Source organism: Podarcis gaigeae (assembly GCF_964106915.1).
Source record: "Podarcis gaigeae genome assembly, chromosome: 8".
Taxonomy (NCBI): domain Eukaryota; kingdom Metazoa; phylum Chordata; class Lepidosauria; order Squamata; family Lacertidae; genus Podarcis; species Podarcis gaigeae.
Window position 1 is genome coordinate 50,836,051 of NC_139684.1, and position 21,451 is coordinate 50,857,501.

The 21,451-nt window shown below is 43.3% G+C and overlaps 1 protein-coding gene across 2 annotated transcripts in view; it reads left to right on the top strand.

Moving 5' to 3' along the window:
• SMPD3 (sphingomyelin phosphodiesterase 3) overlaps window positions 1-20,531 on the top strand; it is an 86,911-nt gene extending 66,380 nt beyond the window's left edge. For both annotated transcript variants that reach the window (XM_083749917.1, XM_083749918.1), the window contains exons 4-8: window positions 307-462; window positions 3,923-4,012; window positions 4,602-4,665; window positions 9,304-9,466; window positions 10,131-20,531. In XM_083749917.1, the coding sequence (XP_083606043.1) occupies window positions 307-462; window positions 3,923-4,012; window positions 4,602-4,665; window positions 9,304-9,466; window positions 10,131-10,232 (575 nt within the window). In that variant the 3' untranslated portion in view covers window positions 10,233-20,531. The remainder of the gene's footprint in view (window positions 1-306; window positions 463-3,922; window positions 4,013-4,601; window positions 4,666-9,303; window positions 9,467-10,130) is intronic.
• The last annotated feature ends 920 nt before the right edge of the window (window positions 20,532-21,451 follow it).

The following is a 21,451-nucleotide window of genomic DNA, read 5'->3' on the forward strand; positions in this document are numbered from 1 at the left end:
AGAAAACAACCTTTCTCCCTCCTCTATGTGACATCCTTTTATATATTTGAACATGGCTATCATATCACCCCTTAACCTCCTCTTCTCCAGGCTAGGTTCCCATTCCTGTCATCGGTTCCCATTCCTGTTCTACACAATACTCACATTCTTCTACTCCTTAAAAAAAACCAACTCTTTGCATTTGAAGGAACTCCAACATGTTTATTTTAGAATTGCATCTTATGGTCTAGTAGCTTAAGATACCACCACAATAAATACAATGAAATTTGAATTTGCTCCAGAACCCTTGTTTTGTGCTTTCTGCAGGGGACAGTACTGTTCGATGCGAACAACTGGATCTGCTTCAGGATTGGCTGGCTGATTTCAGAAAATCTACCTCCTCCTCCAGCACAGCCAATCCAGAGGAGCTGGTGGCATTTGATGTACTTTGTGGAGATCTCAACTTTGACAATTGTTCATCAGGTGAGACGGCCACTTATTTGCTTGATGTATTTTAAGCTGCTAAGTCCTAGGCTCGGTGCACAGCACAACAGTGCTGGTTACACTGCCCTAAATCCACCTCTGCCCATGGTGGTTGGTGCCCATTGGGACTGGTGGGGTAAAGGACAGAGAAATCCAGTAAAGATAAATCCAGAGCCAGTGGCAGGCAGAGGAATTTTACTTTTACCCCTATCCTCCTCCCTGCTAAAGACAACACTGAGATTAAGGAGAGCAAAGCTGGCAGCTAGTGTCACCCCCTGGACTGTAAGAAGGCAGGCAGGGGTAGGCTGGCTGGTGATAGACCAAGGTTGGTGGGGCAGTGCCCCATTCATCCTAATGGACCAGCCTTCATTGGCCAACACTGTGTTGTGCCTGGAACCCCACTGGTCCTTACCCTCCTCTTCTTCATCACCATCCTTTTTTCCTAATAATTCCCTGCTCTCCTTCCTAGTGTGAAGTTCATGATAATGTACTGGGATAAACAAGGGTGAAGTAGAGTTATAATGAATCACTGGAGAAAGCGATGCTTTTTAATAAATGGGGTTAATTTATTAAAATAAACAGAGAGATAATGTGAAATGATGCTGATTTATTGCTGCTCATTCTGTTCTTCAGTTTGCTTTTAATTTAGTTGTGCTGCGTTTTTTCTTTGTGAACCACCTTACACTTGACTTTATCATAGAAAGACAGGCATAAATGGCCAAATCAATAAACAGAAGCTAGGCTACTGCAAGGACTGGGCAGGCCTTTTAAAATTCACCATGCTCTTTGCAGGCAGCAAAATGGGGAGTGTGTGGATTTCACTGAATATCCAAAGGGTGAAATTCTCCAAAAGTTTTCCTAGAAAGCTCTTTTCGGAGAATTTTTTAGCTTACTGAGATTTACAAAGATTCACATTGGTGTAGCTGGTAATAGAGATGGAGAGAAATTTGATTCCGTTCTCCTTTCATGGCCAACTTGCCACATTTGCTGTTTCCAAGGCAAGATGAGAACAAAATTGGATGATGTGAAAATTTTGAAGGAGTGCTGTGTTTCAGCTCACATATTGTTTTGGAAAGTGCAAATTTCCTTTAAATGTGAACTGAAAAAAAAAACTCCCCCATCCCTAGAAGCCATTTATAGCCTCTAGTATCATTGCTGGGACGAGGGTGGCGCTGTGGGTAAAACCTCAGTGCCTAGGACTTGCCGATCGTATGGTCGGCGGTTCGAATCCCCCCTGTCGTTCGGTCCCAGCTCCTGCCCACCTAGCAGTTCGAAAGCACTCTTAAGTGCAAGTAGATAAATAGGGACCGCTTTATAGCGGGAAGGTAAACAGCGTTTCCGTGTGCTGCGTTGGTGCTGGCTCGCCAGCTGCAGCTTCGTCACGCTGGCCACGTGACCTGGAAGTGTCTTCAGACGGCGCCGGCTCACGGCCTCTAGAGCGAGATGAGCACGCAACCCTAGAGTCGGACACGGCTGGCCCGTATGGGCAGGGGTACCTTTACCTTTACCTTTATCATTGCTAGCAGCACTGATGGACAACAGAGGCTCCAGCTTATCCATATTTTTTAGGTGGCCCAACACAATGTTGCGAGGAGCCAGAGGGCAGAGCCAAATGTCCTCTGAGCATTGAGGGGGCCAGGCCCCCTAAAAAAAAACATTCAGGGGACCAAGACTGCCTCAGCCCTTAGGAGTCAGTGCCTGGGATGGACCCATGAAATGGGCAATAATAAATTGGCATGAGACTGAAAGAGCTACTTTTTGGCAACTTTTTTTTTGCCCCCACCCTTAGATACCTGGATGCAAATCAGGTCACTGCTCTAGAAAGTAAGATGCAGAAGTGTGAACCCTGGCCAGATGATCTGATCGGCATAACCTTCAAAGCACTGTTTTATTTTTAGCAGTTAGGCTTCTTTCTTCTTTTCCTTACCGCTTTTTAAAAGCCTTGCATTTATGGATTGTGTTGCCTTGACAATAGACAGTGACAAATGACATCATTAGTGCCGGTGGCAGCCACTTGTGGGATTCCCCCAGGAGAAGCAAAAAGAAATTCTTTTTTCTTTTCTTCCAGGAGAGATGCAGAAAAATGATTAAGAGGCATCATAGGTTTCAGGTGTTTGCACAGGGCTAGATCTAAAACAGAATGGAATGAAAAGGTTTAACTGCATAAACCTCATATGGGCCTCTCCCCATATGAACTGACCTGGACCCTACGATCATCATCTGAGGCCCTTCTTCATGTGCCTCCTCTGTGAGAGGTCTAGAGGGCGGCAACATGAGAACGGGCCTTTTTTGCAGTGGCTTATCGTCTGTGGAATGCTCTGGCGCCTTCATCACATATCTTTAGGTGCCAGGCAAAAACATTCCTTTTCCCCCAGGCTTCTAGCTAGTTAAACAATCTATGGCCTTTTAATCAGGGGCGTGTGTGTGTGTGTGTGTGTGTGTGTGTGTATTCCTTTCATGGTATGTATTTTTGTGTTTTTATATTGTAAACTGCCCTGTGATCTTTAGATGAAAGGTGGTATAGAAATTTAATAATGAATAAATAATAAACAGTTGCCCAAAACTTAACAAGACCATTTTATGCCTTCAAATGACATTTCCAAATAATTCCTCCTCCCCAGCAAACTGCAGCAATAAAATAGAAAATTCACCATTTTTGACTGCTTGAATTAGCTGCCTGCCTTAGCCAATCTAAAGATCAGTCCAACCCCAAGGAATAATTGACAGGTCTAGAGAGATCTACATGGGGGTAAGGAAGAGGAAAAGAAAAGTGTATAGTGTGGGCTTTATCCACTGTTAGTCATACTTGGAGTAGATCTAGTGCAGGTCCATTAATTTCAATGGGCTTACTCTGCATAAAACTTAGTTAGATATAATTCTTCCATGTTTTAATGAATTGCTTTGAGACTGCCTTGGTATTAAGTGGCATGGAAGTAAATTAGGGTTGCCATATTTCAAAAAGTAAAAACCAGGACACCCAAGCTTTTTTAAAGGAAACCACTGAAATTGTTGAGCTTTTTTTTAAAAGGAAACCCCCAAAATTGGTGAGATTTTTTTAGGAAGACCTGAAAGTTGTTGAACTTGCTTTTAAACAAAAACACCAAAAAAACCCCACAAATTTTAGATAGGACAAAATGATGCATTTTGGAAATTGCCTTTCTGCCTTTGAAATCCCAATGATGTACAGGAAAATCCAGACCTAGGGCAGCCCCAAGTAAATGCAATGCAATATAAATCCAGGATAAGTGGGGAATGCCCACTGTGTGGCCTCTGGTTTCTCAAGCTGTGGCCTCTAGATTTTATTCCCTAACCATTGCCTGAGCTGGCTGGGGCTGCTGGGAGTTGCAATCCAGCAACATCAGGAGGGCTGCAGGTTGCTCAACCCTGCCTCCCCCTGCCCTTGCCTTTCTTCGCATGCCACTGATGTCCTTGTTCTTGGTCCTTTGTGTTCTCGCTGCAGATGACAAGCTGGAGCAGCAGCATTCCTTGTTTACGCGCTACAAGGACCCATGCCGGCTTGGTCCAGGGGAGGACAAATCGTGGGCAATTGGTAAGGGATGCTGCCATGGCCTTTGGCTTGGGTTGAAAGCAGTGCTTGGGGGGGGGAAAGCTCATTAATCCGTTCCAGTTCACCCCCTCCAAAAAGGAATTAGTTCATTTCCTCTGGAAAGGAAAGAATTTCCATTTCAGTTCAATTCAAAACCCGTTCACATAGTTCTCAGTGATTTTTGTTTCAGCCTTCGGAATTTGACAAGCTGCTCTGCTGTTGTATAAAATATGCTTAAGAAGATTAAGAAAACATCAAAACACACGCTCATGGTGTAACAAGAACAATGGTTTTATTTATCTTCCTCAACCATCATTGTATTTAAGTTTAAAGAGCGGCATGACATTTCAGATGGAGAGGGGACTAAAGAGGGTGGCAAAGAGCTGTGCACAGGGCTTGGCAGGTGCTGCCAACCAGCTGGTTGGCATGTACAAACCCCCTCCTGGCCCAGCTGCACCTTTACCTGCCTCAAAACTGGCATCATATATGGAAGCAGCAACGCAACTCAGTACTGCATAGAGACTCTGGTCTACATCCATTAGGGAGAAAGCCAAGGTTGATAGGAGACCCATGAATTCCTTTCTCTTCCTAGGAACCTTGTTAGATCCAGAAGGACTATACGATGAAGAAGTGTGCACAGCAGATAACCTGCAGAAGTAAGTACCGCCTTGTTTCTCTGCTTATACAATATAGTGGCTGCTTTTTAAATCTGCACCACCAATAAGTATTGCTTTTATATTTTGGATAGTGTTTTCAGTGGTCTGGTGGGGAGGAGAGAGGGTCTCTTTCTTCGCTCTCACCCAGTAGGTGCCAGTACTCACCATGAAGTTGTTACAGTAAGTGCCACACTTTTTAACAACAAAAAAGGAGGTCTGGTACTGTGTACCCTTGAGTACCCCCTGAAATAAAAGGCTTGCTGATCAGAAGGTCGGCAGTTCGAATCCCCGCAATGGGGTGAGCTCCCGTTGCTCGGTCCTGCCAACCTAGCTGTTCAAAAGCATGCCAAAATGCAAGTAGATAAATAGGTACCACTCCAGCAGGAAGGTAAACAGCATTTCTGTGCACTGCTCTGGTTTGCCAGAAGCAGCTTAGTCATGCTGGCCACTTGACCCGGAAGCTGTACCGGCTTCCTCGGCCAATAAAGCAAGATGAGTGCCGCAACCCCAAAGTCGTCTGCGATTAGACCTAATGGTCAGGGGTCCCTTTACCTTTACCTTTACCCTCACCTCCAGATTGATTTGGGGCTGAATCCAGGGCAGGGTGAACAGTCCCTGTGTTGGTCCAGACTGGAGGGCCTGGACCTCATTTCCGTTCTACTCTGGCATGTAGGATTTGCCACAGTGCAAACTGACCCCCCCCCCCCAAATCAAATGTAGTAAAATTCCACAGGCCCTAAGGCAAAAAAAGTAAGCACTCACAAAGTTTGTGGTCTGTAGCACTTTTGAAAGCAAACTTCTCATTTATTTTAAGTCTAGTTCCTCTTGGTCTTTCAAGACACCTTTTTTGATTGGCATTTAATTCCCATGCGTAGAATCATAGAATCATAGAGTTGGAATAGACCGCAAGGGCCATCGAGTCCAACCCCCTGCCAAGCAGGAAACACCATCAGAGCACTCCTGACATATGGTTGTCAAGCCTCTGCTTAAAGACCTCCAAAGAAGGTCAAGCAGCTCTCAAATTGTAATGTCATCTTTAAAAAGAAAACATGCTGAAGAGCTTGCAAATGATACCCATCTGAAATTGCTATTGTCATTGACAAACTAGATGAGGTTTAGAATGGACTCTTGTGGAAATCCTTCAATAATAAAATTTGCCCAAGCTATAGAAACTAATTTATCACCCTATTTATACTGACATCAATAGTTCTGGAAAGAGCCCAGTAAATTAGGCTTCCATTAGACTTCCAGCACCAACGTCTGGAAATCTATTAATAAAGTTAAGAAGCCCGCACTATTAAATACATCAATAAGAGTGACTACGTGGACCTATTTCCTTATTTAAAAGATCAATAAACACCGTTGCTACTTAGTCACAATGTGCCTCCACCTCTGACTTGATTAATAGGATACCGTTAGGGCAACTAGTGAAGAAATGGCCGTTTAATTAAGATATTCACAGACCTAGGGTGGATTGGGTGTTGGTCTCTTTCACTTAATACCAATCCACTATTCAAAGGGGCGGTCACCTGCCTATCAGTCAGGTTTTATTGCGGGTCTAAAGTTGTCACAATGTTGTATACAGTCAGGTTATAGTCTATCAGCCCAGACAATCTTTGGCACCAAAAGGGCAATTTTTCAGTTCCTTATATTGATTATCATGGTGGATGTCACTGAGATTGAAGTGGCACACTTTTCTGAACTACATAATTTTTCAGTGGTATCAGAGAGATGGAGTTACTTTTGTTACAGGGTGGTTTTGGAGGACTTTACAGCTCCTTTTAATACATACTATAGTGGATACAGTGGGGAAGAACAGCCTTAACATAGTGGTAAATCATCTGCCTTGTGTGCAGGTGGTCTCAAATTCTGCCCTGGGATCTCCCACCCCAAACCCTGGAGAGCCACTGCCAGTTAGTATAAACCAGTAGTGGAGAATCTCTGGTCCATGGGCTTAATGGGGGCTGGCAGGGGTCCTAATTTGGCCCATGAGGCCATTTCCCCAAAACCATGCTCACCTACCCGACACCTAAAGTCATACATTATGTGGGGCATGTGAAGATGCAGCTCTCCTCCAACAGTGGAGTGTGGAGTGCTGCCAGTCAGCTAACTGTCTGAACCCACAAACCCCTGTGCCTCTTATTGTGTGGCTGGATTTCAAACTTCATGAGGAAAGGGAAACTCTTCACCTGACATCATGGACAGTCAAGAAACTGACATGTGGAACCCTGACATCATGGACAGTCAAGAAACTGACATGTGGAAAGTGTCACTTCCAGGGTGCCATAGGCATAATTTTCAGCTCTGTGGCATCCAGAACCCAAGCTTCTTTCTGTTGACTGACCAACAAAGATTGTTTCCTCTAGAGGAGAGAAGGGGGGAATACAGGCAAGGCAATCAATAGATCGGTAGATTTTAAATCTCAGTGGAAATATGTAGACACATATATTTTATGTCCTGGGGAGAAAAGCAGCTGGGGGTGGTAATTTGAGTATGGATGGGGGAGAAATTCAATTCAGTTTGCATTTAAAGGTGAACTTAACCTAATTTGCAGTTCAAAAACAACATGTGAACTGAAGCAGCCAGCCTGGGTGGCCCCCTAGAACGTTTCAGTCTGATGCTCCCTTCTCAGTTAAATGCATAGGACTGTGGTAGCACATGTAACTCATTGCACAAAGGTAAAAGTCTTTCATGGACTGGCTGGATGCAGAAGAGTGGTGGGAGGCAGAAATTACAATGCGCAAAGGGATTCCAGGCATTCTTAAATCTACCATTTATATAAAGTAACCGCACCATAGAACACAGCCATTTTTCAAATTAATATATTGCAGGAAATATGGCGAAATGTGTTGCACATACCCCAGCCACTTTTCTCAGCTTCTTGCTTAATTTGCTATTATGAGGCGGAGATAATCTGCTGGTGTTTCAACAGAGGTCAATTCTGTCAGAGCCACAGCTCTTTCATAAAAAAAAAATGAAAATTCCATGAGTCGTCCCCCCCCCAAACCAGTCTGAAGAATGTCTTGTCTGTGGCACTTTTGAAGACAATTAATTATACAGCAGTCCATATTTGAACCACCATCTTCATAGAAATGAACCTCCCTCTTTGCAGTTTTTTAAAAAAATGCATCCAGGGATCATTGATAAGTATTGATTCCTTGATACTGAATTTAATCAGAAGCAAGCTAGTGTCAATTGACTTAGGTCTCCAGAGATAATACTTCAGAACATGTTAAAACTGGATTTTACATTTTAAAGGTTGATAAAGGCTGGGTAATAAGAATCAATTGTACCAATTATTTTCATTTGCTTTTAAGTTTCCTGAAAAGGAGCCACAGGCCTTGACAACTGGTGTCTCCTTTTCCTCTGTGGAAAAATCAAGATTTCATCTCTCTCATTTCCAAAATAATTGATGGTATAGTCTGGTAATTTTGGTGTGTGCCTTATTCACAAAGGCCAACTGTGGATCTTCAATCCAAGACTACTATTTGAAGAATAAGCCCATAATTCACCACAAATTGTCAATAATCCTATGTACACTTACTTGGAAGTAAACCACATTGCGTTCAGTGAAATACTTGTGAGTAAACATCTAGGGAAGTACACTGCTTTGACTGCCCATTCCTCCAGAACTAGACAGCCAAAGAGAGGCATGCTTTATTGTCCAAGGATACAAGAATCAGAGCTCAGTGGCAGAACATCTGCTTTGCATGCAGAATGTCCAAGGTTCAATCCCTATTATCTCTAGGTAGGATGCATAGCTGTCAACTTACAGATTTGAAAATAAGGGACCTGCAGCCTCGAAAATAAGGGATCAGCAGCCAAAATAAGGGATTTTAGTCAACCAGCAGCCAAACAAAGCCTCAAGCAGTGGTTCCCACAGTGCAGCAACCCGGCAAAGGGGATGCATCAAGGAAAAACACCGTCACCTCTCCACTGGGAAGCGCTGAGCAAAGGCGAGTCCCCAGGCAATGCAGCCAATTTGATCGGCACAAGGCATGCAAGCTCCACCCCCCAGTCCTTCTTAGACTCCTTATTGGGTGAGCAATGCAGCCAAGCAACACAGTTGGAGCCTCCCTCCTTCCTGGCCAACAGGGAGGGAGGGAGGGAGAGCAGCTGCTTCCTTTGAAACCCGGGAAATATAAGGGACATCATCAATCCAGGACAGCAGCGGGAAACGGCGCTGGGATAAGGGAGTTTCCTGCCAAATAAGGGAACGGTTGACAGCTATGGTAGGATGGGGAAAGATTTATGCCTGAAAACAGGTTTCTGACTGCCAGTCAGTGTATACAATCTAGCTAGATGGACGAACTTATATCTTATTTTTAAAGAATTGTACAGTTCTCAGGAAACATTAGGCACTTTAGAATAACAATAACAACAACAACAACAATGCACATGAGATAATTTGTTGATAATGGGTGTGTGAGAATTGTAATGTGTAGTTTTGCGTAGTTAACTGGAAATTACCAATATAAAATGAAACTTCAGAAATAGAAGATCTTATACCTTTGCTATCTCCAGTAAAGCATCCGCCACCAAAAACTGGGAACCCATTTGATATTTGTTAGAGCAGTGGATGACACAGATGTAGATCTGACACATAATAAACCATTGTGTGTGTGTGTTTTTAACCAGGACGATGGAAAGTGAAGAAGGGCGAAAAGCCTATATTGTCTTTCCTACCAGCAAGACCCATCCTTCAAGTCAGAAGGGGAGGAAGAGAGCTTTGAAGGGGAACGGGAGGCGAATTGACTACATGCTTTACACTGAAGAAGGACTCTATCTAGAGTGGAAAGTGGTAAGCCCAGTCACATATCAACAAGCATACTGATAACAGTTCTGCATGTCAGAATTTGGCATCAGCTGTGATGCACAATGCTTCTTGATTCAAGCAGCATTCCCCAAGGCTCACTATGAACAGTCACCCTCTGATGGGATCCCATTATGTTAAGATGCCCCTGGGAGGATGCCCAGTTTGGTTTTTTTTTTTGCTTCAGCCATACTGTAGGCAGGGCATCATCATTCTAGTACTCCGAATCAGCCAATGACGCTGAATGTCAGAAGATTCAGGTCAGGCAAAAGACAGGACTTTTTCCACACAGCAAATAGTTAAACTGTGCAATTCGCTCCTACAAGAAGTCACGGTGGTCACCCATATGGGTGGCTTTAAAAGAGGATTAGATAAATTCATGGAATACAAGGCTTTCAGCAGATACTTGCCACGATGGCAATGTTCTCATCCCACTGTTAGAGGCAGGATTCCTCTGAAGAGCAGTTCCTGGGACCCACAGGTGGGCAGAGTTCTGTAGGTCACTATGAGAACAGAGCACTGGACTATTTGGGTCTTTGGCCTGATCCAGGCTCTTTTGATATGTTTATTTTCATCTGAAATATTAAAAGTGGCACACACACAAACCATAGAGCTCTTTTTAAAAATCTTTTCTTTTGCTGTTCCTCCACAGGAAGTGGAAGAGTTCAGTTTCATTACTCAGCTGGCAGGCTTAACTGATCACCTGCCTGTTGCCATGCGCCTGATGGTTTCAACGGGAGAAGAGGATCCTTAAAAAAGGACGGTTTTTTTGTCCCCCAAGTGTGTAGAGGAGGGAACTTCCAAACTTGTGACCAAGATGCAAGACAGAGTGTGGGATTTTTCGGATGCCCCCACCCCCTCGAGACCAGACTTGACTCAGACTATCCTCTGGCTGTGATTCTACCTGCTTTTCAGATTCCTCTCCATTTGCATCCCGTTAGGAAGATGTTAAAAAGGGAAGCAGAGAACGTATGTGAATGTGTGCATGGGGAAATGGGGAAGGGAGGGGGGTGTCAGCCCACCCACAAGCGTCACGAGTTGCCAGGCAACCGGGCAAGCCTGTATTTCTATACTTTCACTGTGGACTTAAAAGGAACCAAGGTAGAAGTCCCAATTCTTTTGAACCAGTGCCATTCTTACAAAACAATGTTTTTTTATATATATACTGATATATAGCACAATTTAGTTTGTAATCAGTCTCTGTGTTAGTGCTGCTCCAAAAGGGAGTTTTCGAATCATTTCTTTATATATCCTTAATGAGCTAATGCTTAATTTCTCTCTTCTTCTTTTTTAAAAAAATTCCTTTTCTTCCCCACCCCCTTTCCTTTCCCTTTTTCTTTTTAGCCTGTTAATGTTGTAGTAGCATGCCTGCGTCAGAAGCATGCCTCCACATTGCATGCCACTCACTTAGGAATGGAATGGTCAGTGAGGTACCATTGGGGTGGAGGTGGGTGGGCAGGTAGGGGAAACGAGAAGGGTGGCAATGGTAATTCAGAACCCAAAGCATCCTGGCGACAGCATTCTTAGGACCTTCAAAACCCAGGTTTGGAAAACAGTGTCATATTGCCTATAAGCAGGCAACTGTCAAAACAGTAGGGCCAAATCCTAAAGTATTCTCTACCAATGCAATCCTGGAGATAAGATTTCAGAAGATACTATGGCAGATGTGGCAGATACAAGTGGCGGCATCTTTCCTGGACTGGTCCATTGCAGCTTGCAGTATGAGAGGTTTGGCACACAAACTTTCAAAGCTGTCTTATGTCACCACCAGACAATAAGTTGTATCTAACAAAGTGGAATGGAGTTGCCCCTCGTTCTCCTTCCCTTCCCCAAAACCTGTTTGGGGTTCCTCCCCAACCCTCCAGAGCAGATTTTGGGATGCCCAGGAAGGAAGGAAGGAAGGGAAGGAGGTTCTGCTGTGCTTCTGTGCTTTCTTGGATACAACCCTGTCAGTCTAATAATCTAGCTCAACCTTGTCTGCTCTGACTCTCTGGTGGCTCTGACCTGATCTGAGGCAACTTCTGTGTGGATGGGGCCATAATTACCCTTCAGGTTCTGAACTTTTGTGATACCAAAATGCATTTAATAATGCATATTTTAGAATAAAATGCATACATTGAGACAAAATACATACTTAAATATTTTGTGATGAAATGCATATTGAAATCCATATCAAAATACTGAAATACAAATTCTTGTGCAGTTTTTTTTTTAAAAAAACAACAGATTAATATGGAACAGGAACAGATTGGATTTATGAATAAACACATGTAATGTTGGCGTAGACTATGGAACCCACCTCAGTTATGTGAATATTGGAACATTCCTCCACCAAAAGATGGTTCTCAGCACATGGAAAGGTAGTATGTCAGGGGAAAGGCTAGCCTAAACCTTCTCTCTAGTGTGTAGTTTTCTATAGGTGGTGAGCGGGAGAATTGAACTATGTAAACCCAGCCATCACAACCACAAGGGAAACATGACCAATGGAGTCTGCTGAATGCCTGAATTGGCCCATAGACCTACTGAATATGTCAACAAAGTGGCACGGCTGAATCCAACGCAGTTCCAGTGCTGTCTGGATGAAGGAATCGCATGGAACAGATGGGTCATGTGCAATGTAACCACACCAGTGCTATCAACCCTCAAGGAGGTATAGCACCAATGCAGTTGCTTCCTGTTCTGCCTGCCCATCCCAGTGGGATTTCTTCATTTGAGCACGATCAGAGCAACATGGGAACCAGTCACAGGGAAACAGTGGCTACTCTAGTGATGTGTATATTAGTCCTCATTCATTGTGAGAACAGAGAGAGCAATGCAAGGAAATAGGTGGTGGAGGGCCTTAGCTAAAACACAAGTAACTTCACCAGAAGCGCATAGCAAGACACAGTAGGAAAGTTCTGTAAATTCTGAATGAGACAGATTAAAAGTGCCACATGCGGAAGATGTGCCTGTCACTTCAAGGAGAGGAAGATCTTACACATTACCATTTGTACCTCTTAACTTTTGTTGCAGAAGATTTGTTTGCTCGCTCTTCTCTTGTGCCATTCCTGCCCCGCTCCCCCAGCTTGGTGGTTCAGCTTGATTTGAGGTGGTGGACTGAAATTCCTGAACCCCATCCCTCTTCCCACAGCAGGGTTTGTACAGCATGTATGAAGGAAAGAGTGTCTTTAAACACATGCAGAGTGCCCGAGTTTCCCCCACTAAGAACCATCAAGTGTTCCCTGCCCACCCATTGATAGAGGGAGTGGCTTCTGGGGCAGCGTGGCCTAAACATGACTTCCACTGTCCAGTCACAGCACCTCATTCGTTTATAAGCTCATTCACTTGCAACACTCACAGGAGGCAGAGACGACCACCAATTTGGATGGCTTTAAAAGAGAATTAGACTGGAGAGTTAGAATGAAGGAGAAGTCTATTGATGGCTACTAGCCATGATCTTGTGTTTGAATCCTGCTTGCTGGTTTCCCACAGGCATCTATAAAGTTCATGAATCAGTACCCAGACACTATTATCTATTTCCTACCTGAACACAAATTTATTTTATGAACTCTGAATAGACCCTCACCTGCAACAATCTGTTTCTCTCCTAGTCTGCACTTCTGATGTGACACTTTCCTTTTTTAGAAGTGACAAGCACACCTTCCAGAGCAGGAAGAATCTGTACCTCTCCAAAATAGTATTGCCACTTATAAATGATGGAAGTTCAAATGTCATAGATCAACCCAATCTGCTTTTCATATCCCTCTTGAACTCGGAGGCAGAGTTTTCAAATATGCTTAAGCAGTTGTGGGCTTGCCATTCAGCATTATGCACACTGAAACATGTTCCTGTCATGTATTAGATACACTGGGAGGCAGTATTGTTGCCTGTTCAGCTCCATGGTTGCTAAAATACATTCGGGTGTAGCATAGATTGAGCCAAGCCTCCCCACCAGTCTTTAGCGAAATCTCTGATTTCGTAATGCTTCATAATTCTGCGGTTCTGCAGCTAAGGGCGACAGAGGTTGTTGCCAGTGCAACCAGTGCAACATTTTGGATCATCTCGGGAGGGAAGGGTAAGCCCCCAGTTAGTGTATCTTTGTACAGATGCATTAATTGGGGGCCATCCTCAGTGGAGAGCATGTCTCAGAATCTGGCAACAGATCTCAGTGCTATGGCTGTGAGATTGAACAAGATGTACCGTAGAACCAGATGGCTCCAGAAGCAGGGTTTTTCTTTGCCTCTCCTGAAAAACAAAGAACAAGAAATCAAGGAAGATGAAATAAAAGACTGGTGGATCAGAGAGAACTGATTGGAAATGATGCAAACATTTCTGGAGAAATGGAATACAGTGCAAACATAATTAAAAAGAATCAGTCATGGGATTTTCTCTGTAAAAGTCAGGGTAGGTGCACTTGAAATGGTTCTAAAAGGGATTTGAAAACTGACTTGGACAATGGGATCTGTACCAGGTTCCGAAATGAAGTCCATAATGACTGCAAAGGTTTGCTACAGGTGGGCCATAGCCTATAGCACATCATTGCACCTGCAAAATTCTGGAGATATCAGAGTGGGAAGAAATTTGCCTTTCCACAACCCTCGTAGAGAAGGAGACTTGACTGCCTCAGCTTTAAGGGGAATCACCTTTCTCCTCCCGTGCTTTGAAAGCCTAAGCAATAGTAAAACTTCCACAGATGCCTGATCAGGCCATTCAAAAGCAGGGAACTCCAGACAGCAAATAGCTGTGAGCAGAGATTGCAGCAGACCTGCTAAGGCACCACCAATGGTGCAAACTGAGACAGGGTGGAAGGCAGGGAGGCCAACTGGAGGCAGAGCCCGAGACAATGACAGGCGGTGCCAACTGGCTCTACATGTGTTCCCTTCCTCCTCCCTGCTGTGTTCTACAAAGGAGGAAGCTGACGGTCAGTGCCACCAGCCATTGTAAGAAAAAAGGCAGGCAGGCTGTGAGGTTGGTGGGGCAGAGTCCATTTGCCCTAGATGACTAGCACCCACGGGGCTGCTTTGCATGTTCCAGGGAAGCAGAGACAGAAAGTGTATTAATCAGGGCTAGTTTGGATCATGTCCAAATCAAAGCACCTTTATGGACTGTACCAACCCCTGTGGCGGTGATGACCAGGAGCAAATAGGATTTCATCGCCCAGAACAAAAATCAAACTGCACTAAAAACTGCTAGCACATTTGTAAAGCTAAGCAGGGTCCAGAATGGTTTCAAATTGGATGGGGGACTGCATGTTGAGATTCCCGCATTACAGGGGGCTGGACTAGATGACCCATGGGGTCCCTTCCAAATTTCTGATTCTATGAGAGAGAAAAGAAAAATGCTCCCTCCCCACATATTCATCTGTCTTCATTGCATCAAACTTTCTCTACAGGGGCATGAACCAATGGATTTTCTAGTTCATGGCCCAAGCTTAACCTGACTGATTGTTTTATCTGCAACATTGCTTCTCATTCTACTTTTCTGTTTTGCTTGTATTTTATTAACTTTTTTCTGTCCAAAACAGTATGAATTACAGCTCATATGCTGTCCACCATCTCTGTCTAGAATGTTTACCACTAGCAGTAAAACTAAGCCAAGGCGCAGTATTTAAATAGCTCCCTTTAAGCTGTGTAAATTACCACCAGATATCCACATTCTGTGAGTAGCTGAAGTAGACATGCTGTGTGGTCTATAAGCAATTGTACCAATTACTGCCAAACTGTGCTACACTATTTACAGTTTTAAAAACCCACAAAAGCTAACTGTCTAAATTACAGGTTACTTTCTGGGAATTCTTGCTTTTCTATAAAAAAAGAAAGAAAGAAAGAAAACCAAACCAGGTTTTTCCTTCTTCCCCTTTCAAATTTAGATGCGTTGAGATTTCTTTTTTGTGTGAGTTGTGGGGTTTCTTTTCGGGGGGGGGGGTCAGGGTCAGTTTTGAAGTAAACTTTCTCAGAGTTTATCATTCTTGGATATGCTCCATTTTTAAAACTGTAGAAAATTTGATAGTTGTAAAAAGAGGTAGATACTTTTGGATTAATCAAGAACAATGTCATTCGTAACCATTGAATAGTATTGTGGGTCAAACTTTGGGGAAACTTTTAGGCTGGGAATCATATTCCTTTGCCTTATTAGTGCATTGACCTTGTGCCTTCTGCTGCCTTGATATGCTATGGGAGAGCTGGAATCCTGTTTGAGGGCAAATGGAAGAAATATACTTCTCATTCCAGAGAATGGTGTTTTGAAAAAGAAAAGTAAATTCCGTACATCTGTGATCACATTCTTTCCTGTTATTGCAAATTTACATTTTGTCCAGACAACAGCTGTATTATGTACATGGCCTAAAGTCCCTTAGGATCCAATTTTATTTTCAATGATGTAGACACCAGATGGAAGGATAAAACACCCAGATCTTAGAGCATATTCCAGTATTCCACATAACCCATTGGTGGGAGGAGGTCACAGGAGCGGTTTCAGTTGTCACTGAATACCACCTTCTCCTTCCTATTTGTTGGGGAGGGGAGAAATCTTGAACTTATGGGAAGGAGGTGAACATGGTGTGCCCTTTGTCACCTTGTCCTTAATCCCGAGTTGAAATGTGGCTATTGAATCCTGTGCATGCCATCCCAGTCCTGCAGATAAAGGCCCTGAGCTGCATGACTGGTCTGGTTGCCATGCCTTGTCCCAGACCAGCCTTCCCCAACCTGCTGCCCTCCAGGTGTTTTGAACTACAGCTCCCGTCAGCCTCACCCAGTGGCCACAGGGGTTGTAGTCCGAACATCTGGAAAGCACCAGGCTGAGCCAGAGGAAGCTGAGCACAGGCTCTGATGTATGTTGAATTTATAAGTCTCCAATTCATGCACAAAGGGTTATCACCAACCAAGCTCTAGTCAGAATAGGCCAAATGAAATTAAAGGACCTAAGTTAGCCATATCCACCAATTTCAGTGGGTTTACTCTAACTAACCATGGATATAACACAATCCTTTCCCATTGGCTTCCCTGTATGTTGCAAGGAAAAAATACCCTGATTTATTCACATGCACACCAATCATAACTGTGTTAATATGTGTCTGCATTTTGCATTTAGACATTGGTTCCCAAGAACTTGATTTCCCACACTTCCACAACCAGCCAGTTCCCTACCAAACGGACTCCCCCAAGTGTTTTTCTAAGACTAGGAAATGTTGACATTTGAACAGGCATCATGTGCACATGCACAATGGCAGCAAGGTGATACTAGAGATAGAGGATTTCTTATGAAAGCTACCTCAGATTTGGCTCATGCCGACTGCTCAAAATGGTTAACTGGTTGACTCAACGAGCTCCCCAAAGGTGTGTTTAAATGGGAGAATCAAATTCAAAGGAGCAGAAACCATCTGCATCTCCTCAAAGCCACTTATGACTCAATGAGATACTTGCTCCCTAAGGGAGGATGAGACCAAGGTTAGTGCTGCCTGCATAATTTATAGAACTCTACAAGTATCCTGCGAGCCATAAAGCTTTGAAAATGGGTGGAATTTTTGAACTCCAGGAAAATGGGGACATATGGTTCTGGGCAGGGTCAAGTATAGTTAAATCCAGACAGGTGGTCATGGCAGGTCTCTCTATCCAGGAATAAGAACTCTGGACAGTTCCCAGTAGGTCTTACTGGCTGAGTTGCCACAATAGGGAGCTGAAGCCAACTGAGGCCTTCTAAAGCAGGCAAGACCTATTCTGCATTAAGCCCCACCTCCTTGAAGGAGACACCTACATTCCTTAAGAGGCCCTCACCCAATTCTATGTCCTTTGGCTTCTGTGAGGTCTAGAACATTTCTCTTCAACCTTGGGTACCCAGGTGCTGTTGGATATGCTGGTTGGAAATGATGGGAGTTGGAGTCCAACACCATCTGGGGACTTAAGGTTGAAGAACAGTAGTCTCATCCTCTAAGTCTAAGGTTGGTTGTAGGTCAACATCCTCTAGGCAGGAGATCACGGGACCAGCTACTGAATATTCTCTCCTGAGGAAAGTGACCTGAATCTTGCACTCATCTGAGTCCTGTGGGATCTAGCATCATGGTACATGATAGGTATCTAGGAAGTATAGCCTGAGAAAGCACTATGCTATTCTTAAAGTATTATATAACACTACCATGAATCCCCTTATATACAGGATACTTCATTGTCCTTTTTAGAGTTGCCATGGAATTTCACCAAGGACATTTTGAAAGTGAATTTGTTGGTCCCTTGTTAGGAGAAACATTTAGGGGATTTTAAGGGAAGAAAAGAAAGTTTTGAAAAACATTGAGCAAAGAGTTTTACAAACATGCTTGTTTGGGCTCACAATAACCAGGTTGCTAGGCCATGGTGTGCTGTGACCTGCTATTCACCAGTCAGCATTAGGAATACAAGTACAGGGAGTACAGGACTGGTGAGAAAACTCCCTGCAGTGAGAAAAATCCAGGTGTCAGAGGGATCAACAGATTTTGTTTAAAGTGATCCTCCAAGGTCATTTTGGGTTGATTCCTGCTCCAGAGAAAAGTATTAGGAATGTCAAGGAAGGAAGGAAGGAAGGAAGGAAGGAAGGAAGGAAGGAAGGAAGGAAGGAAGGAAGGGAGGGAGGGGTTTTTAATGAGAGAAATTAAACAAGACCAACTATGTTTCCTGGTTCTTCTTAGGCAATTACAGGACATCAGGCCACTTGGCTCCTTAAGGGAAAACTCCTGCTCAAGCTGAATTACATTCAAGAATATGCTCAGGGCCCCTCAGTCTATAAATTCACAGCCCTCTTACCTAGAAGTAAGTCCTATTTAACTCAGTGGGACTTGTGTTTGAGCAAACAGGAATAGGACTGCACTATCAGTTAGTGAGTGACTGTGATTACACTGTCCATCATAGAATATGGTTTCCAACTGGATATACTCAATGTCAAGGGTCACCAATGTGATATGCTTCCACTGTTTTAGACTCCAAATTCCATCTGCCCCAGCCAGCATGCCCAGGGATTGTGGGAATTGTGGTCCTCAACATCTTGAGGGCATTGCGCTGACTATCCACGCTCTTTACATACAGTCCATAAGAACACACCCACCTTCACAACTTCCTCTCTTGAGAAATATTGGACTAAACTTCCTGTCTGTAGCTACTGCTGTCTGATATTCTGTAAGTGCTCTCCTTCCTTCCCTATTAATACTGTGCTTATTATTAGTGCAAAGTACATAACCTAATGGCTCCCCCTTGCCATGCCTGCTGTTGCTAGATGGAATTTTTAAAATTTGTTGGGTCTGATGGCTTTTTTAGATAATATTTAGCAATTGATGCTGCACGTTAGCTACAACCTAGTGCTTGCCAGAGGTTATGTGCAAAAGGTGCTCCCTTATATTGAGTCTGTCCATCTAGTGCTTCTAGCAGGGGTCCTCTGTAGCCCTACCTAAAGATGCCAAGGATTAAGCCTGGGACCTTCTGTGTGCAAGCAGTTCTTCTCCAACTCCCGTCAGTCCCAACCAGCATGGCCAATGGTCAGGGATGATGGGAGTTGTAGTTCAGCAGCATCTGGAGGGCATCAGGATGGAGACAGGTGCTACTATGTTGATCAAGTGTGATGAAATAGGGAGGGAAGGACATGTGTATACTTAGTATCAGCTTGTTCTTTCATGGCAGAAGTAGACTTTATGAGAGACACAGAGTTGGGTTTATTGCATATCTGTTTCCTGCTTCTTCATATAACACAACATGTAGCATGACAACACCACACTGCACATTCCTTGGCACACAATAGTTGATTGTGCAGCATGGGGGCAGGGAAACATACAGCATAATGAACCACATTAATGGTTGTGTCATAGGATACACGTCACCAAGAATCACTGAGAGACAATAAGCAGCAGGGGCTCTGTGCTTCTTGAAAAACTGAGGTCTGCCCAAGTTACAGGATTCACAGCGTGTCCAGCCTTATTCAGCTGTAGTGATCTCAGTCTGAAAAACCAGACAGAGAATCAGCAGCATTTCCTGAAAGCGCCCTCCTTTCTTTTGCCTTGTTTCAATACTGCTGGGGTTTGTTAAACCACAGTAGTGGGAAACTGTGGTTTCACTTCCAACTACATTCACACTGTGTTTCACAATCCTGGCTTCTAATTAGAGCTTAAACCGCAGTTTCCCAGATCAGATATAAAATAGTGAAACAAGCCTGAGAAGCATTGTATAAAGTTGTAAGAGACAAAGGAGGGAACAAAACAGGTAATGCATGCCCAAACCTCTTCTTCTGGTAAACTATGGTTTGTCAGACTGAGATCATTCTGTATCTGAACTAGGCCACTATCTCAGACATCACCTAGTATACGTAACAGCAAGCAGCCACAGTAGCTCGATAGACCCTCCGTGTTCAGATGCAGTTTGAGTACTGGGCACTGTGGACAAACAGCAGGAGAGAAGTCTTCATGTCTCGCTCTTAAGTTTCCCAGAAGTAGCTGGTTGACCACCTTTGGTGAGAAAATGCCAGACTAGATGGACCTTTGATCTGATCAGACAGGCAGTTCTCATGTTCTAGATTGCCATGATTCCAGAAACGTGAGCCCTAAAATATGCTCTCCTCCTCTTCCAATGTCTCCTCAGTCTCATTCATCTTCTCTTTCTGTTTCTCCTGCTCCAATTTTTTATTGTCCCTCTCCTTCTCATCTTCCTTCTGCCCCCCTCCTCCTTTTTCTTTTTCTCTTTCTCCCCCTCCTTCTCTTTCTTCTCTTCCATTGCCACATTTTTTCCAGACAAAAAGTCCTCTCTTCTTACCATTATGGAATACTCAATCGATGACCATGCTACTGCAGCTGGAAGCCACTTCCCTGAGTCCCTTATGAGTGGCTGCAGTCTCATAGAATCAGCCCAGTCCATTTCAACATATGCTTAGCCTGGAATGCAAATCTGCTAGTCAACACATATCGGCCCAGCTCACAGAGTGAAATGTTGCCTGTCTCTGTTCAGCTGGGGAAAGGGAGTTTGTGTAGACTTCAAACTGTGTAATAGAAAAATTCCCAATTTAACTGTTTTCACTGACAAGACAGATTAATCTTTTTTAAAAAATAAATAAATCTGGTATTACTAAAGCGGTCATTCTCCTTTGTCCATAACCTGCACACAGTTTAACTATGAATCTTTGTCTTTTTAAATATTGTATTAATAGATTTAGAAAGCCTAAAAAAAAAACACAACTTTTTTAATTTCAATGATTTTTTCTGTATCGTATCCTTCTAAAAACTAATGTTTTTATATGGTAAGCACATACAAACCTTCTGGCATTTTTGTTATGATTATATATAATATATAAATATATATTAAAGAAAGCCAAATTAAAATGTTCCATCCATTTCTTTGTGTGTAATGAAATGAAATCAGCTTACACCTCTCTCTCTTTTTTAAAAGATATTTTGGCAAATGAAGAGAAGTCTTTCTTCTTCACTTCTATGGTGCTGAAAGGAATATGGTTGATGCAAATGATATAATAAAATTTTAAGGCTAAAAAATACACCTTCTGTCTATTATGGATTCTATGGGCAAGATATTAGTGTGAAAGAAGGGGCAGAACATCTGGTGTAAAACACATATCTCACCCTCATATTTCTAAACAGAACTTCTAAAGGCATCAAGGACATGGTTGTGGCACCATATATGCACTACATATATGGTGTATGTGGTTTGTCACATTTGGTTGAATCTGGCCGCATCAGTGTAAGAAAAATCTACAATGTGTTTACTTCAATTTACTTGGTCTACAGAGCATAAACATCAGACACAGTGTGGGGTTATCAGTACAGCCACAACAAAAGAAGAAAAAAAAGGGGGGAGACAATAGACATTTCCATGAGAAATAGATAGAAATGCCAACCATTTTGACTCAGAACTCTTTCGTTTAAAAGTTGTCACCTGACTCTGATGATGACAGCAAGGAGCGTGGCTGTACATTTCCATGATTGCAGGGCTGGAATCCACCATTAAAGCCTGGGACACAGAATTCCCCAAGGATAGG